The 19,300-nt window shown below is 35.6% G+C and overlaps 1 protein-coding gene and 1 long non-coding RNA gene across 2 annotated transcripts in view; one reads left to right on the plus strand and one right to left on the minus strand.

The window, feature by feature from the left end:
* The window catches only part of CCDC39 (coiled-coil domain containing 39), a 53,857-nt gene extending 36,467 nt beyond the window's left edge, over positions 1-17,390 (minus strand). The window contains exons 1-7 of the mRNA XM_047731175.1: positions 17,167-17,390; positions 10,370-10,489; positions 8,663-8,809; positions 7,006-7,164; positions 6,143-6,235; positions 5,897-6,025; positions 2,687-2,878 (exon numbers count right to left, since the gene is read on the minus strand). Of these exons, the coding sequence (XP_047587131.1) occupies positions 2,687-2,878; positions 5,897-6,025; positions 6,143-6,235; positions 7,006-7,164; positions 8,663-8,809; positions 10,370-10,489; positions 17,167-17,256 (930 nt within the window). The 5' untranslated portion in view covers positions 17,257-17,390. The remainder of the gene's footprint in view (positions 1-2,686; positions 2,879-5,896; positions 6,026-6,142; positions 6,236-7,005; positions 7,165-8,662; positions 8,810-10,369; positions 10,490-17,166) is intronic.
* Positions 1,294-14,122, plus strand: LOC125100776 (uncharacterized). Its single transcript, XR_007127650.1, has 3 exons — positions 1,294-1,532; positions 7,267-7,272; positions 14,110-14,122. It is a non-coding gene; the product is annotated as an uncharacterized LOC125100776 (long non-coding RNA).
* Positions 17,391-19,300: the final 1,910 nt, after the last annotated feature.

The following is a 19,300-nucleotide window of genomic DNA, read 5'->3' on the forward strand; positions in this document are numbered from 1 at the left end:
AAATCTAGATCTGACATATTACCAATGTCCATATTGATTAGGTCTCTAGCCTTCAGTACTGCCTCTTACTCTTTTTTTTTTTGTGTGTGTGGTGAGTTTTTCCACCTTGTCATTTTCTCCAGATAAGAATATATGAAGGAGCAAATAAAATACTAAAAGGGTGGCAAAGACCCCAGGAAAATGTGCTTTAACCAAATCAGAAGAGACCCCAAATCATGGGGGGAAGAAAGGAGGTAAAAAGAAGTTCAGAAAAAAAAAAATTTTAAAAAAGAAAACAAATTTAAAAAAATATATATATATATATACATATATATGTATATATATATATATATATATATATATATATATATATATATATATATATTAGACTGGTGACTAGAACAGGGTCACCCACTTAACTTCGGGAGTATTTTGGTCTCTTAAAAGAAACCACCTCCCCAAATTTTAGAACAGGGTCTAGAACAGGGTCACCCACGTAATTTGGGAAGTATTTTGGTCTCTTAGAAGAAACTACCTCTCAAAATTTTAAAAAATGAAAAACATATATAAGGGTAAACACAATGAGGGGATGGAATATGACTATAAAGATGAAAAAAAAATTTTTTTAATTTCTAACAAAGGAGTTGATAAGATAAGTTGGTTGGGAGAATAAAGAAAAAGAAAGTGTAGAGAAATTGCTCGGGCTAGAGACAAGCCCAGTGCTAGATTTAGGGTGTATTTTGATCTATTAGAAGAAGTTGTATCCCAAATTTTTTAGAAGAAAAAATCCTATGTGTATACAAAAAATAAAGTTATATACAATGAAGGATAAAATATGACTATAATAATGAAGGTTCAAAAAAGATCATTTTTTATGAAAAGTATTGTTAAGATAAACTAGTTAAAAAATGTTTAAAGAGGAAAGGATAAAAGTTAAAAAAAATTAAGCAGAAGAAAAAAAAATTAAACAAAAAAATTAATTAACTTTGCAAGACTAAAGAATCATAGGGAGAAAGCCATGAATTCCATGCTTTGCTTTCTCCTCCTCTGGAATTCCGCTGTTCTCCTTGGTAAGTGAACTTGGTCTTGGTTGAATTTCTTGTTGATCTTCTGGGGGAGGGGCCTGTTGTAGCGATTCTCAAGTGTCTTTGCCAGAGGCAGAATTGCATCGCCCTTACCAAGGGCCAGGCTAAGTAATCCGCTAAGGTTCGCTTTCGGGAACTTTTGTTCCCTGAATGCTTTGCGTACAGTTCCGGAGGACAGGAATGAAAATGGCAAACTCCCAATCTCCGCCCCAGAGGAGCCAAGAGCTCAGGGCCCCACTCCTCAGTGTGCCCTTAGAGAAAAGCGCTCAATCACTCCCATACCCCTGGCCTCCAGCTGTGCTCCGAGCTCACCTAGCCTGTGACCAAGCATCTCCATCTCTGGCACACACCTCTGCCTGGAGTCTCCGAACCCTGCAGATCCCTGGGCTCTTCCAGGAGGGGTCTCCCTGGATCTTGTGGGGACCCCACTCACAGAGCAGTGGCCTGTACCACAGATTATGGTTCAAGGTAACCCCAAATTGAGAGCTCACTCCTCGGCTCAGTCTCTGTAGCCGGGTTCCCCGCTCTAATACCTGTGAGCTCTGCAACACTCAGACACCCCCAATCCTTCTGTGACCCCGCGGGACCTGAGGCCACACTGTCTCCACACGGGCTTCACCCCGGTTTAGCCTCTGGAGCGATGTCCCTCAGTGGAGCAGACTTTTAAAAGTTCTGATTTTGTGCTCTGTTGCTCCGCTGCTTGCAGGGAGCCAGCCCCTCCCCCCGCGGATTCACTTCTCCACTGGTCCTATCTTTCAGAAAGTGGTCGATTTTCTGTTTCTAGAATTGCTGCTCTTCTTCTCTTCGATCTCCTGTTGGGTTTGTAGGTGTTCAGAATGGTTTGCTAAGCTATCTAGCTGATCTCTGCTACCTGATGTCGTCTCAGCCTGCTAATTCTCCGCCATCTTGACTCCTCCCCCGAATTATATACTTTAAAAGGGTGAATTATTATATGTGAATTACATCTCAATAAACAAATTATGAGTGAATGAATCCCGACATTTTTTAATACAATTGATTTAAACTTAAAAAATTTTAAGAATAAACTATTATCAGTGACATTTAATTTAGGCAAGAAATATGCTTATTTTACTTCTTTAGAATCATATGTAATTACTCTTCTTGGACAGAAAAAAAATCTTTCCTTCTTTATCAGAAATAAAAAGTGTAGGGGCGCCTGGGTGGCTCAGTGGGTTAAAGCCTCTGCCTTCAGCTCAGGTCATGATCCCAGGGTCCTGGGATCAGGCCCCACATCAGGCTCTCAGCTCATCGGGGAGCCTGCTTCCCTTCCTCTCTCTCTGCCCGCTTGTGATCTCTGTCTGTCAAATAAATAAATAAAATCTTTAAAAAAAAAAAAAAGAAATAAAAAGTGTAACAACTTGTACAATGAAATGCTCTACAATATTCCAATTTCCAATCCCTTCACACCACCTGTGATATGCCTGGCACCCCTCTTGCCTTCACCAAGCAGGGCTAAAATTCAGTACCCTAAAATTCCACAACATGAAGGGACATAAGAAAAAGAAACTAGAAGACAGTTCCTTAATCAAAAGAGAGCTTTTATGCTTATTTTTGTAGTAATTTTTCATAAATACACAAGCCAGTCTTTTTAGTTGACATACCTCATCTTTCAGCTGACTTCTGTTTGTTTCATGACGCTGATACTCCATTCTACATTTTAAAAGTTTACGATCAGCAACAGAAATTCTTTTCTCATATTCTGTGTTATTCCCAATCTCACTTTCCAAAAACTTGATCTTTTCTTTAACCAAATTTTCTTTTTCTCGTATTTCCTGCTTTATCCTCGTTAATGCCTAAGGTTTAAAAATATGTTAAATATATGTTTAATACAATGAACAAAACAAAAAGGAATTTAGTTTTTATTTTTCTATATTCAGCATTTTATCAAAACTTCTTAAGACAGTATTTTCTTTAAAGAGAGCCTACTTTGGGGGCACCTGGGTGGCCCAGTTAATTAAGCATGCAACTCTTGATCTCAGCTCAAGATCTTGAGTTTGAGTCCTGCATTATGCTCCACACTGGCATACTTAAAAAAAAAAAAAAAAGTCTATTTTTATATGAATAAAAACAAAGTATTAATATGTTACACAGTTACACATCAGTATCTATAAGGTCATTTTTTTTTAAAGATCTTGTTTTCTTAACTGGTACTTTGCTAAAGAGAAGAGAAAAATGTCAAGTTTTCATAAACAAAAGGTGATATTCTAAAAATATAACACTGTTGAATAGTTTTACATAGAAAGTTGAATTTCAATTATTTTATTATAATAATATTTCACAGGACCAGTTTTTTTTTTTTCATCTTTTGAGAATAATATTTTAGTTATTTGTTTCAATAAGAATGTCTTCACTGAGGGGTTTTGCTGGTCCTGGAGATACAAAATAAATAGAATATACAAGGTAGTAACTGAGACATGGACAAAGCACCATGGGAAAAAGAGATGATGAAGTCTACCAACGAGGAATTATTAAAAGGCATTACTTAAGAAGCTTCTTTTAAGTTAAGCCTAAAAAGATAAATGGAGATGCATAGATAATGTAGTTAAAGTGTAGGGAGGGCAGGGATGGAATGGGGATGTATTAGGAAGAGGTGGGTACATATGAAAGGAATGAGGCTGGAAAGATAGAATTAGGGTCCAATTGTGAAAAAATTCAATTTTCTTAATTGCCATGTTTAAGAGGTTCAATTTTTAAGAACAAAGAAGATTCTAGAGCTGAAGAATAAAAAGCTCAGATGGTTTTTACACGTGATGTTGATGGCAACATGTTAAAGGAATTGGAGGAAGAAGGAAAATTTACCCTAAAATGTAATTCCAAAATGAGGTCCTACCAAACATTTAATCCCAGAAAATTGGGTTGAGGGAGGGTGTTATGTTCTAAAATTAGTAACTTTTAGGAATGCTGCCTGTAGGGCACCGCGGCCGCTCAGTCAGTTAAGCATCTGCCTTCAGCTGGGGTCATGATCCTGGGGTCCTGGGACTGAGTTCCCTATAGGGCTCCCTGCTCAGTGGGGAGTCTACTTCTCCCTCTCCCTCTGCTGCTGCTGCTCTCTCTCTCTATGTCAAATAAATAAATAAAATCTTTAAAAAAAAATGCTGCGTGTAATACTGTACATATTGGCATATTAAATGGATATATATGTCTGTAATGTACTACATTTTTTAAAAAATTTTATTTATTTGTAGAAAGAGAGCATGAGCAGGGGAGTGGGGTAGGGCAGAGGGAGAAGAAATGGGGAATGGGGTATGGCATTGGGGGAGTAGAATAGGGCAAAGGTCAGAGGGAAAGGGAAAAGCAGGCTCCCCACTGAGCAGGGAGTCCAACTTGGCGCTTGATCCCAGGCCCCTGAGATCATGACCTGAACTGAAGGCAGAAGCTTAACTGATTGAGCCACCCAGGCGCCCCTGAAAAGCATTACATTTAAAAAAGCATTGAGAAACAAACTGAGGGTTTTGGAAGGGAGGGGGGTGGGGGGAAATGAGTGAGCCCAGTGATGGGTATTAAGGAGGGCACGTATTGCATGAAGCACTGGTGTAGTGCATAAACAATGAATCTTGGAACACTGAAAAAATAAAATTAAATTTAAAAAATAAAAGAAGCAACATTTAGACTGCTGAATTTTCTAGACAACACAATCTATAAAAAATAAAAATATGTGTAATAGTGTTTAAAAAAGGTATTGTAAATTTATTTAATTCCACATTTTCTCTGTAACAATCAACACTCTAGGGCACCTGGGTGGCTCAGTGGGTTAAGCCTCTGCCTTCGGCTCAGGTCATGATCTCAGGGTCCTGGGATCGAGGCCCGCATCGGGCTCTCTGCTCAGTGGGGAGCCTGCTTCCGCCTCTCTCTCTCTGCCTGCCTCTCTGCCTACTTGTGATCTCTGTCAAATAAATAAATAAAATCTTTAAAAAAAATCAACACATTATAATGTAGCATTATATATATATATATATATATATACACACACATATATATATATATAATATATATTATAATATATACTTAACTTACTTAAGATGTTTTGACCTGTCTTTGGTTGTACATATAGTGTTCATTCAACCAAAGACAAGTCAAAACATCTTAAGTTTATAAATGTAAAATGATCATTCTAGAACTTTCTGCCTTATATTTACTTTACTACCACTTAAACAGATACTTTAATACCTACTTCAACATTCACATTTTAAACAATGTTACACAATTATAACAATTAACATTCTATATATATATACTTAAGTATAATATAATACAATATATACTTAACTTACTTAAGATGTTACCTCTGAAACTAGCAAAAGATAACACTAAGTCTGTGTTTAATCAGTGTGGTACTCCTTTGCTTCCAAGCTTCTTTCCTACTATGGGTGCCTCAGTTTCAAAAGTGAAACTCTATCACAGTCTACGTTTCTTTCCTGACTCTCCCTTTTTGTTTCTTGGCCAACCATGGGATTCATTTCTCTATACCAGTGATTACTCCAAATAGCACATATATTAAATCCAAAGCAACTTGGACAACCATGTGTAAGTCAGAGCATTGATTTACTGCTCTAAAATTATCCACTGACTTTCTCTTGTTTCACATTTCAAAGGGGCAGGATCTAGTCTTCAGAATTATAATGCCATAAGTAAATAATCTTCATAAAATCACATATCTAAGTGGAGTCAGCTTTGAAAAACATTTACCAGAACTATTGAACCCTACTACAAAAGTGATTTTTAAATAATGTGAGTTACATTTGAAATGAATAAGTTAAATACAAAAGAGAATAACACAGTTGAACATTGCAAGGACCGAACAACTATTTTACCAAGGCACCGTTATCAATGTCTCGATCTCTCTTCTGCATCTGCTCTATTGTGTTCTCCCACTGTTTAATGAGTTCTTGTCTTTCATTATGAATCTTCCGAAAATCTTGTGCCGCTTTATCCAATTCTAACTGTCAGAGAGCAAATAACATTTTTGTGAATTTAAGTGCTTTAGCATATATCCCTTCAACAATTAAGAAATAAAATATTTCTTAATTATCTTGTTTCTTAATTAGAAATAAACTAACCTGTGCACTTAGAGTCTCTGTAAGTTCGTTGTCAAGTACCTTTCTTCTCTGATGACATTCCAAAGTCAGTTTTTCTAATTGCAGGGTCAATGCCTATAATGTAGTTGCATATAAAAATATTCATAATTATCATTTAACTTAAAAGCTATTAGTATATCTCACATTAAGTACTATTATATTATAGATACATACTTATTTGCTATCTAAAACAACTATACATTGTCTTTTCACCCCAAAGGGCACAATGAAAACTCAATTATTTCTAAAAAGACTTTTAATACTTTTTAAAGTTAGAAAAAATAAACAATAATTTGCCATTTAAAATTATTTGAAATAATGTATTTGGTATTAAATCTATTAGAAAATAGCATGTTTCATAATATTAACATATAACACATTGAATTACAAGTAGATTTTAAGTAATGTTTTAATAATATATTAAATAATACTATAGCCTCAAATCAGCAAACACTGTATATTACATTCAAACTATTATTTAGACAAAAAAAGTTAAATTATTTATCCATAATTCTAATATAAAACTTTCTTCTCTGAGATGTTTTCATTTCAAAATGCTTTTGAAAACTCTTCTCAATCAGTATTCTTAAGCTGGAGTCTGTGGATCCCTAAATGGGTAGAGGATTTCAGAGGATCTATAAAACTTTCAGCAAAATTTTATGAGTATTTGAGTATAGTCACTTTTCTAAAGAGAAGATCCTTGGCTTTATGAGACTGTCAAAGGAGTCTCTGACCCAAAAAAGTTTAAGAACTATGGCATTCAAATTACAAACCTAATTTAGGTAAAAAGGTTCACATACTACAGTTTTAGAGAAAACGTAAGATTACAGTTTATAATTTCTCACCCTAATTTTATTATCATCTTGTTGTGCATACTTCTGAAGAGTGAGGGCATCACTATCTTTATGAGCTGATTCTTCTAACCAGGCTTCCAATGCTTGCTGGTCCCAGTTCATCTGACATTTCAAACCATCCAATTTTTGAGTAGTTTTAAATATGTTGTTCTAATTTCCAAATAAAGGGGGCAGGGAGAGATTACAAAATATTATTTACTACACAAACTAAACTAAAACATAATATTATATATTACAGAATATATTAAAAAGGAAGAAGTAATCCTGTCCCTTTCCCAACTTCCAGATACACATAATGCACATCTTATTATATAACTATCATACTTGTATTTAATTCTTCAGTTGTAAAATAGAGGGGAAATGATTATACAAAATTGAGAATAGTAGTTGAGTCAAAGACGGCTTAAGAAGGCTTTAGGGAAAGTCTCCCAGAGCAATCTCTAATATTAGTCACTCCGCCAAATCCACCCCATGTGGATATATGATCTTAGTAAAAATAATGTGCTTGATATGCTAACTCAAGCCCAAGTCAAGTCCCCTTCAGTTCCATTTCCAATCAGATTCTTGCCTCTAAGAGACGTTTTCTATGGAAATTTTGGATACTTCTAATTGAAATAAATATAGTTGTTAAGAAGATAAAAATATTTCCGTAAATGAATCAGTCAGTCAGAGAAAGACAAATACCATATGATTTCACTCATACGAGGAATTTAAGAAACAAAACAGATGAACATAGGAGATGGGAAGGAAAAATAAAATAAGATGAAAACTGAGAGTGAGGCAAACCATAAGAGACACTGAACTCTAGGAAACAAACTAAGTTTGCTGGAGGGGAGGTGGGTAGAGGGAAAGGATAATTGGACGATGGACATTAAGGAGAGCACTTGATGTAATGAGTCCTGGGTGTTATATGCAACTGATGAATCACTAAATTCTACCTCTAAAACTAATAAAAAAAATTTCTGGAAATGTATTCATTTAACAAATCTATAGTCATAAAAGAAAAGAGATCAATATGCAAATAAATACAAATTAATATAATAAAATATGTATGTATATGTGTACATATGCATACACATGTACATTTCTACATGTATATGCACATGTAAAGGTAATTGAATTTGTTTTGTTTTGTTTTGTTTTTTGAGAATTGAATTTGGATAGATCTCCCAAATCAGGCAACTAAAACAAAGGAAAAGAGAAAAAGAGGTTACAGTAGTTTATTGTTAGAGTTACAGGCTAATAAATTAATATAAAAGGTAAAAATTTGAAATGAAAAATGAAACTCGATATTAAAAAATAATTTTTAATGTGGCCTTTTAAAAATATATGAATGAATTATACCTAGTAACATATGATACTTATGAATAAATTATGCCTAGTATCACACAATAGACAGCCAGTATGGTACTCTGCACATGGTGGCTCAATGACTATTTGGTAAATGAATAGTGGGAAAATAAATATAACATTCTATTATTTCATTCAAATGACAATGCCGCATGCCTTTCATTGTCCAAAAAACAATGTAAGTAAATGTCGGGAAACTAAAGAATGCCTTTACCATACAGAAAAAAAAATCAGTGTTTGATTGGTAAGGGAAGAAAGAACAATAGCACAAAATTTTAAGTAACATTACAATACACACTTCCTTATCACTTTTCTTTTCCCGTATTGAAGCCATTTCATTTTCCAGTCGTTGGATTTCATCCTTCACTCGTCCCAGTTCTCTTTCAGCAATGATCTTAAAATGCTCTTCACTTTCAATCTCATGCTCCCTAGCTTTACAAAGAGACTACAAAATAATTTGCAAGATAGAAAGATTTTTAATTTTTAATTATAGAATATTTATAATAATCCATTAGCCCCCCAGAAAAGTTCACACAAAATACTTAGATTAAGTATTATTAATTCCACTTCTCTGAAACCTAAATAATGTTAGACTTTATGATTCAATGTAGTTTGTGTTGTGTACTAGCTCTAACAAAGTCAGTTCATGGAATGACCTAGGAGAAAATATTGTTGTCACTAATTTTCAGATATTATGTTGGTCTAGGGAAATTGAAGAAAACCAAAGTTTATAATGGTAAGACTTAAAAATACTTGGGAAATGGGATGTTTCCATAGACTGATTACATATTCTAATTAATAGATAATTTATAAATGACTATGTAAACACTGATGGTTATAAATATTTCCCAGAACATATTAATAAACCATCAATGCCTTTGTGTTGTTTTACTTAACAAAATAGTATTTGTTGACTGTTGAGTTTGGAGTGCTTTGAAGTTATCACCATCAGTATTATTTTTCATTATTAGAGCTGTTAGTGCTATAGGAAGTTTATTGTCTTTCGTGTCTATTATCTGATTTAATTAAGGTTTGACTATAATGAAGTATACCTACAGAGAGTCTCTGACTTTCAAATCCCCAACTCAGTGATTTAATAACTTTAAGAAAAGATGTTCCAGTTTAATTACTCAATCGTATTAGGATTCAAAAATTTGAAGTGTTGTTTTTAAAAGTTCATTAAATTTGTAGTTTCCTAATAAGACTTATACACAATAAAATGGTTACTTATCTGTATTAATTATAAATTGGTATTAAAAGCATCTTTGTTCAATTTAAAGAATTACATATCTTTCAAAGAAAGGTAGAATGCATTTTTTAAAAAATAGCTTGAAATGGAAGTTAGTAAACTCATCAGTGCTGATTTGCTGAGCTGATTTGCTGGGCATCATCAGGGAATGATGTTCTACACATGAACAGACTATCCATAAAACAGAAGCTTACTTAACTAATCATCTTAAGTTTTAAGTTTATTATTGTAATAATATTTCTAAAATGGATTATACTTTCGCTGGTTATCTTAAATAATACCCTAAATACAACTTAACTCTTCCATTATCGCAAAATCCTAAAATACTGTGGGGTGCCCTAAGGGCTACTGAAGTGTGTGAACTATTTGCCTCCACTCAAAATGGCCCAGTGGGTTCCACTGAAAAAGTGAAAAGGAGGTGGAAATTCTATCACATGTTATATTAGGTCTATTTTGGCTTAAAATCACTGATCACTAAACCCTTCTCATATAATCTGGTGCCTAAATATTACATTATACTGTTTGAATGATTTCTTCTTTCAAATAAATTAGTTATTCCTGAACTTGGTAGCATCAGTGAGTTCCTCAATGCCTTTTTTTCCTACCTACTTTCAGGTTCAAGGTTATGTTGACAACAGTTTAGCTATGCTAGAGTTTCCTCTTAGATCCCTAAAATAAAATCACAGGTATAAATGCAACGTGAAATGTTCCATGACTACACATGGCACAATCAACATTATGTTGGGATAATTGTACCTGTGTAAATGAAAACTCTTGCTTAACGTTTTTCAAGTGAGAAGTCATAGCATTAATTCGATCTTCATAGTCACGTAGCTGGTCTTGCAAGCTCGACCTTTCCTCTTGAAGCTTTGACAACTGTAAATAATATGTGCAGTAATTTAGAGATTACTATGGGAAAATTAGCATTATATTAAGACAATAGAAATCTCTCAGATTTCTCAGAAATCTCTCAGGGACCATTGCTAAGATGCAATTTTCACACAGCAGTACTTAAAGGAAAAAAATGAGATTTTATTCTGTAATTAAACCGCAAGATCTCTAGAAAAACAAGAGCATAATAACAGACATAACAATAACACAAAACATGAACCATAAATTTGAAAAGTAGTGGGACACCAGGTATAATAGCTCCTCCTGAACTCCTACGCAAAACCAACAGATTTAGGGCAAGCCAGATAGAACAGAACAATTAACTCTCATGTCCTTAAACCCTATTTCATTTTTTTTTTAAGATTTTATTTATTTGACAGAGAGAGAGATCACAAGTAGGCAGGCAGAAAGAGAAGGGGAACCAGGCTCCCCACTGAGCAGAGAGCCCAATGTGGGGCTCAATCCCAGGACCCTGAGACCATGTCCTGAGCCTAAGGCAGAGGCTTAACCCACTGAGCCCCCCATGCGCCCCAGACTCTATTTCTTAATGTATTTTATGTGTCATTGAATTAGAACACTGAGTAGAAACAAAACAATGCAAATGCATAACAAACCAACAAAAAAAAAACTTTAATTACAAGATAAATTCTCAGGACAATTAGAATATATCAACCCTCAAAGCAATATAAAAGCTCAACAAAACAAAAATATCCTTTCCTATACTCTTGATCTGCGGTTCCCAAAGTTGGGGCTACAACCCAGGAGGTATACAACAAAACCCACTAAAGTACAAATGACAATATTTGAATTTTTAAATAAGGAAGAAAGAAAATAAATACTAACGTATTCTATGTTATATCCTGTATTTTATTGAACATACTAAGTAATATTAAATGTATTTTTTATTTTTTATTTCATTAATTTGTTTTACTTTTAATTCTACTTTGTTGTTGTTTTTAAGATTTTATTTATTTGACAGAGATAGAGAGATCACAAGTAGCACAGAGAGGTAGGCAGAAAGAGGGGGAAGCAGGCTCCCTATTGAGCAGAGCCTGATGTGAGGCTCGATCCCAGGTCCCTGAGATTATGACCTGAGCTGAAGGCAGAGGCTTAAGCCACTGAACCACCCAGGCAACCCTGTTGTTCTTTTTAAAATTTATTTAGAGCAGTCCTTTATTTACTTACTTTTTGTCACATCAATTACTATGGACTAAATGTTTATGTCACCCACAACTTCATATGTTGAGGTCTTTACCCACATGTGATGGTATCTGGAGGTGGGCCTTTGAGAGGTAAATAGGTTTAAATTAGGACCTGAAGGTAGGACCCTCATGATGGAATTAATGTCCTTATAAGAAGCGAAAGACCAGAGAGCTTCCTTTCTCTCTGCCATGTGAACAAAGTGAAAAGGCAGTTATGTGCAAACCAAGAAGAGGGCTCTCACTAGACCCCAACCACACTGCGATCCTGATCTCAACTTCTAGTCTTTCAGAACCTTGAAAAATAAATGTCTGTTTTTTAAGTGACTCAGTCTATGGTATTTTGTTATAGCAATCCAAGCCAACTAAGGCACTGATTTAAAAATGAAGGCATTTATCGGCTCGATCCTGGGATTGAGCCCCACATCGGGCTCCCTGTTCAGTGGAGAGTCTGCTTCTCCATCTGCCTCTGCTTGCTGCTCTGTCTACTTGTGCCCGCTCTCTCTCTCTGTCAAATAAATAAATAAAATCTTTTTTAAAAATAAAATAAAAACAAAGTCATTTAATCCTGTAAATTTTCTCTCAGTAAGATTTTTCCTATTTCTAATGAACATAGGTGTTAATCACTCTTTTTATTGTTTTCTAAAAGCTGACTTTTCCCTATCAATTTCTCTATAATAGAAGTGCTATCCAGGAATATATATCTGAGAAATTGGCCTAATGATTTAAGATGTGTGTCTTAGTCAGCTCAGGCTGCCATGATAAAATACCATAGACTGAGTGGCTTAAAGATCAGAAATTTATTTCTCACAGTTCTGGGGGCTGGGAAGTCCAGGACTGAGGTGATAGCTAGCCAATTTGGTTCTGTTGAAATCTCTCTTCCTGACTTATAGACAGTGCCTTCTAGCTGCATACTCAAATGGTGGAGACAGAGTGTGTTCTGGTCTCTCTTCTGCTTCATATAAAGATACTAATCGCATCATGGGAGCCACATTCTTATGACCTCATCTAAGCCTAATTACCTCCCAAAGACCCCACTCCAAATAACATTACATTGGAGATTAGGGCTTCAATATATGAAGTGGGGGAGAATCAGTCCATAACAATGGAGGATAATTTTTAAAATTATTTATTACAAATGCTGCTGGCTTATGATTAGAGGATGTGGCCTATAAAATTCCTACCACTCAGGCATCTGGGTGGCTCAGTTGGTTATGTGACTGCCTTCAGCTCAGGTCTGATCCTGGAGGCCCAAGATCAAGTCCCACATTGCACTGGGCTCCCTGCTCAGCAGGGAGTCTGTTTCTCCCTCTAACCTTCCCCCACTCATGCTCACTCTCTCATTCTCTCTCTCTCAAATAAAATCTTTAAAAAAAATTCCTGTCACTCATTTCTTTAATTGTGGTAAAATACTCATAACCTACTTTTTATCATTTTAACTGTTTTTCAGTGTGCCTTAAGAGTGGCATTAAGTACATTCATTTGTTGTGCAAACACTGCCACCACCCACCTGAAAATTTTCACCTTCCCAAACTGAAACTCTTTGCCCATTAAACCCTAACTCTTTATTCCCCCTCCCCCCAACCCCTGGAAATCGTCATTCTACTTGTTATCTTTTTGAATTTGATTACTCTAGGTATGTCACATAAGTGGAACCACACAGTATTTTACGTCCACCTTATTTCACTTCGTATAATGTCTTTAAGGTTTATCATTCACTTTTAATGTATTAAGGATTTTGTCCTGGTATAGTAAATGATCCACCGTTGTAAATGTTTTACTGACATATTCTTTAAAGTATTTATTTGGGGTGCCTGGGTGGCTCAGTCAGTAAGCGTCTGCCTTTAGCTCAGGTCATGATCCCAGGGTCCTGGGATGGAGCCCCACATCAGGTTCCTTGCTCAACAGGAAGCCTGCTTCTCCCTCACCCACTCCCACTGCTTGTGTTCCTTCTCTTGCTGTGTTTCCCTCTGTCAAATAAATAAATGAATAAAATCTTTTTTAAAAAATAAAGTGCTTATTTAAGGGATATAATGCTCTCTGTTTTCATTTTTATTGTATTATTCATAACTTTATATCCTTATTTTTACCTATTAGAATTGTCCAATTCTGAGGAGGTCAATATTGAAGTATCCTACTATTTTTTTGTCAAAGTCTACTTGTATTTATAACATCTTTTACTTTTATGTACTTAGTTATTATGTTGTTTGGTGCATACAGCTTTATGACTTTTTTCTTCATCAGTTTTAACTTTTATGATTGCATAATGAACCCAGAGCAAAAGCATCTGCTTTTTAAATGAAAGCATAACAATTCACTCTCCACAAGCTGATAATTACTTTCCTACAGAATTCCCAGGCAATATTTTTTGTTTCTAAATATAAAAGGTCATGCAAGGACCACCAGATATTTATTGAAAACTTATATCACGTGAGGGATATCAAGATAAACAAAAAGATCCCAGAGGAAACATAATTCAAGGCACAAAGAAGAATTAAACACACAAACATGCACACATACACACACACACACACACTCAGCCAGACTGTAAATGATATTGTACTTTGAAAACAAGACCACATACTACAAAAAAACAACCAGTAAATAACCTGAAAATTAAAAATATGGTTGACAGAGTTGCCAAAATAAAAACTATGATGTAAAAATGAAACAAAACCCTAAAAGTTTCCAGAGATTAAAATTGTAAACTATGAAGGAATGGGAATCATTCTAATATCAGATTACTCAACCAACATCGCTACTGGAAGATAACACTTTCCAAATTCTGTGCAAAAAAATATTTTTAACCTAGAATATTCTATCTAGCCAAAACCATCAAATGTGAGATTAAATAAAAAACATCTTCAGATTCAGAGTTTTCCTCCTATACACCCTTCTCAGGGAAATAAAAGAAAGCATTTCATTTAAAAAAAAAAAAAAAAAAAAGGAAATAACCCAAGAAAGAAGGAAATAGAGCGTCAACCCAGTAAAGGAATACAGGAAATTCTCAAGTTAACAGTTGGAAAATAGGCCCATGAAAAAATAGTCCATATTACAAAACATAGTACTCTAGAAGGAAGGAGTAGAGGGAGAAAAAATATCTGATACTATGATTTAAAGAATATAAACTTAAAACAGTCAATGCAAGAAATCAACTGGCAACCAAGGATGCAAGGAATCAAAAGCACAGTACTACAGACCCTTCTTGAAACAACTATTTGAAGATAGAACCTAACCAGTCAAAAGATGAATTAAAGTGAAAAATGCATGAAGAGGTAAACTGAATAAAACTGGCTGCATTAAGGATCATCAAATCAGTTTACATATTACACTAAGACTAAATACTTGTAGTAAATTAAGGACATTGAGCAGAATGAAAAAATAAACCTTGATAATATAAAAATAATAAAACAGCTATTTTTTAATGGGATAAAAGATCATGGAAAGAAGTGTGAGAGCTAATTTCTTTGTTTTAAAAATGAGAAATGAAATGAAATGGTAAATTTCTCATAAAACTCTCATATTAAAAATGAGAAATGAAAATCAGGGAGTCAACCCTTACTGTCAACAAATGAAGCAAAGCATTTTTTCAAACAGTAATTTAACCATTTCATTTATTTTCTTATATAGCTTTTCCTAATGTTAAGAAAACTTTTTACCAATTACTATTTGTTGTAATCAAGTAATATATACCTAAAATTCAACAATCCCTTTATTTTTGTCTCTTAAAACAAGTAAAATTACATTAATACTTTTATTAAATAAAAATTGTTATGTTAAAAACAGTACACATAGTAGGATTCCATTCTTACAATACTTCTGTTTGTCTTTTCAATCCATGTATCTATAGACCGCGATATCTAGAATGTTTAATGTCTTAATAGTGACACTTCTATAGTCATCAGTAGGTATTTTAAAGAGGGAATACTCCATTTTTTATTTTATACACTTCTGTTATATGTGAATGGCTTAAACTTACCAGAGTTGCTTTTTTAATGTCATTGTTTATTCAGGTGAAGCAATTATGACCCTCACTCTTCTTCTATTTCTCTGTGATATTTTTAAAATAGCTAATGTAATTACTGTGTATATAAAATCATATGAGACAAATATTATGGTAATAATACCAAAAACTAATATCTGAAAGTTTAATGTACATTAATGTCCTTAGAACTGTATTACAATTCTGTGAAACATTTATTTCCAGTTTACAGATGAAGAAACAGGCTAGTAATTAAGGCTAGTAATTAAGATCTGAACAGGCTAGTAATTAAGATCTGAACCCATGGCTGGATACTTCTTATATTATTACTCTTCAGTACTCAGTGCTAAATCTGTTATATTCCCTAATGTTGTTCTTCATTAAAACAAACAAAAAACTGCAGCCAACTAAGTTAGACATGAGTAAAAAAGTCAGAATATTTTGAAAAAAAAATCTTCAAAAACAGTGAAGGATTTTCATTTTCATTTTTCAGAGGAAAAAAAACCTCTTCCATTCTATAAACTAACATAAACATCATCTGTTCTTCTTGGACCCTCTTCTACACAACACATTGCCATGTGATGGAACTTTAAGCTGACTGTTAAAGGTTTTTAAAAGTTTTGTGAGCTGGCTGCAATTTTTTTTAAAAAAGATTTTATTTATTTATTTGCCAGAGAGAGAGGGGGAGAGAGAACACACAAGCAGGGGGAATGGCAGGTAGAGGGAGAAGCAGGCTCCCCGATGAGCACTTGAGCAAGGAGCCCCATGGGGGACAAAATCCCAGGACCCGGGGGGTCATGACCTGGGCTGAAGGCAGATGCTTAATTGACTGAGCCACCCAGGTGTCCCTGGATGCAATTTATCTTTAACAATTATTATGCATTGGTTGCAAGCTGGCATAAAATATTCCTTACAACGTAAAATATTTTATATCACTCTGTGACAACATTCTCAGTTTGAAAAGCTGCAAATTGTACATTTTACATTCTTACTAGACGCTCCTCTTGAAAACATTTCTCCGAGTCACTTTCAACTTCCAACGTTATAGGCAGAAACTCAAAAAGAAATGTCAACCAGAATGTGTTTTGTTTATAAACATCCGTCAACAAACTGTTGCTGCAAAAACCTCAGAAGTCCCTTTGCAAGACGTGCTTAATTCTGAGGAAGGAAAAAGTGGACTTGGGGACCAGCCTTTCCTCTCCTGCCCAGGAGGCGGGAAGTGCGTACACGGAGCAGGAGAGGAGAACGTAACGACTTAGGCTTTATAGTCCTGAATATCAATTATTCTATCAATTTACATTTTGTAAGTTTAGCAAGTTCCGAAAAGGGCGGGCAGGTGAGAGAGAAAGATGATGTGGCTGAGAGTCAGGCAGTGAAAAGATGAAACTGGGGAAGAAGATGGGAGGAATAAAAGAGTTGGGGTATTCCTGCCAACCAGAAAACTTCCCCCTTTTATCCCGCCTTCTTCACCTGATCCTTACCTGATCTTCCAGTATCTTGTTCTCCTCATTTGCCACAGGGATAGCAAACCCATTGTCCCAGTGCAGCTCCGCCAAGAATTCGCTACTCATGGTGGCAAGCCGATAGGGGACCTCCGACAGGCTGTGTTAGAAAGATCCGTCTTCCCGTACAGCCGAGGAGCAGCACGCCAGGAGGTCCCCGACACCAGCAAAGCTCCCAGGTAATCACCGCCGCAGCCCTAGCAACCGTCCCGCGCCCTTAGTTACCAAACAGGAAGTGCTCAAACCACAAGGCAAAACTTCCGGTGGAGAGCTGGGTCCCTAGATCTTGAGCCGCTTTTTCTTTTTGAGCTCCCGGGGAAGCGAAGCACCTTACTCCAGAGGTTCGCTGGGTTACCAGGCGCCAGCCTAACTCTCCCTCCAACTGCGGCCTGGGGTCCTCTCCCCAGGCACTCCCGGAGGGTGTAAAGTCGGTGGCGCCTGTAGTCTCTAGGCTACACAGGGTACGGGAATGGCGTTGCGCTACGCAACTGCCGGATCGCAAGCAGAGAATTGCTGAGGAAAACAATAAACCGGACTTCTTCTTCTTCTTTTTCCCCCCTTTATTATTTGAGAGAGAGAATGAGAGAGTGAGAGCATGTGAGGAGAGAAGTCAGCAGGAGAAGCGGACTCCCTGTCAAGCAGGGAGCGGACGTGGGACTAGATCCCAGTACTCCAGGATCATGACCTGAGCTGAAGGCAGACGCTTAACGACTGAGCCACCCAGGTGCCCCTTCATTTCTTCCTAATCTCGAAAAAGGAAACAGAGCCCACATTATCATGAAGGCATTATTCCGCTGAAGGGGCGCCCCCATTAGACTGGCAAGCACTTCCCCAATTCAGTAATTTGAATTACCAGCTTGGCACTGGTAAACATTTGAGTTTACAGCCTCTGTTCTACAGCATCTCAGAAATGGAAAGAATAAAACAATCAACTAATCTAATCCTTTCATTTTCCAGATTAAAAAAACTGAGGCTAAGGTGAAGCGATTAAAATCAGCAGGACCTAAACCAGGATGGAGATCTACTACAAACTATGCTGTCTGCAATGAGAGATGTTCTTGGCTGAAATACCTCTACTACGGCATCAGGAGCTTAAATTAATTTTGCTTATCCAATAAGTAACTGTCGCCTTTTTCGCCCTTTTGAATTTTATTTTACCATTATGTTGTTATACTTCTTATTATAAAATGTTTAAATATAAAAAAGTAAGGGGGGGCGACAGGCGGGAAAAAAGAATAGAGCAGGGTATAATGAATGCCCACATACTCATTATCTTGATTTAACATATTTTGCCACATTCACTTTATATTTTTTGCTGAAGCATTTTAAAATCTCAAACATCATGACATTTCATCCCTAACTACTTGACCATGCATCACTAATGTTTAACATTCAAATTTTTTTAAAGATTTTATTTATTTATTTGACAGATAGAGATCACAAGTAGGCAGAGAGGCAGGCAGAGAGAGAGAGAGGAGGAAGCAGGCTCCCTACAGAGCAGAGAGCCCGATGCGGGGCTCGATGCCAGGACCCTGGGATCATGACCTGAGCCGAAGGCGGAGGCTTAACCCACTGAGCCACCCAGGCACCCCTAACATTCAATGTTTTCTAACAAATACAGTATAATTATCACATCTATCAAAATTAACAATATCAAAATTCTTGAATATCATTTAATAACCATTTCGTGTTTATATTTCTTCAGTTGTCCTGCAAGTGTCTTTTTACCATTGGTTTATTACTATATTTTTGAAATCTTATAGTTTTGTTTCCTCATGTTTACATGGTTTCCCATATATTTAAATATGGACTATTTCTCCAGTCTAAAAGACTAGAATTAGCTTTTTGTATTTTTAAAAGCATTTACCTTTTATCTTCTCTCTTTAGAAACATTTTATACACATGGCATACTTTACAGATGTATTAAATGCAGCATATGGGGCATATATTATTTCACTGAATGACATTACTCGGATGCAATAAAATTTCATTATTCTTAGAAACAACTTTTATGCGTTTGACCATACATAGTATATTCCATGCATTAAAGTGTAATGAACACATTCCTTCACTGAAATACTGTGCTTATCTATATATACAACTATCATTTTTA

Source organism: Lutra lutra, chromosome 1 (assembly GCF_902655055.1).
Source record: "Lutra lutra chromosome 1, mLutLut1.2, whole genome shotgun sequence".
Taxonomy (NCBI): domain Eukaryota; kingdom Metazoa; phylum Chordata; class Mammalia; order Carnivora; family Mustelidae; genus Lutra; species Lutra lutra.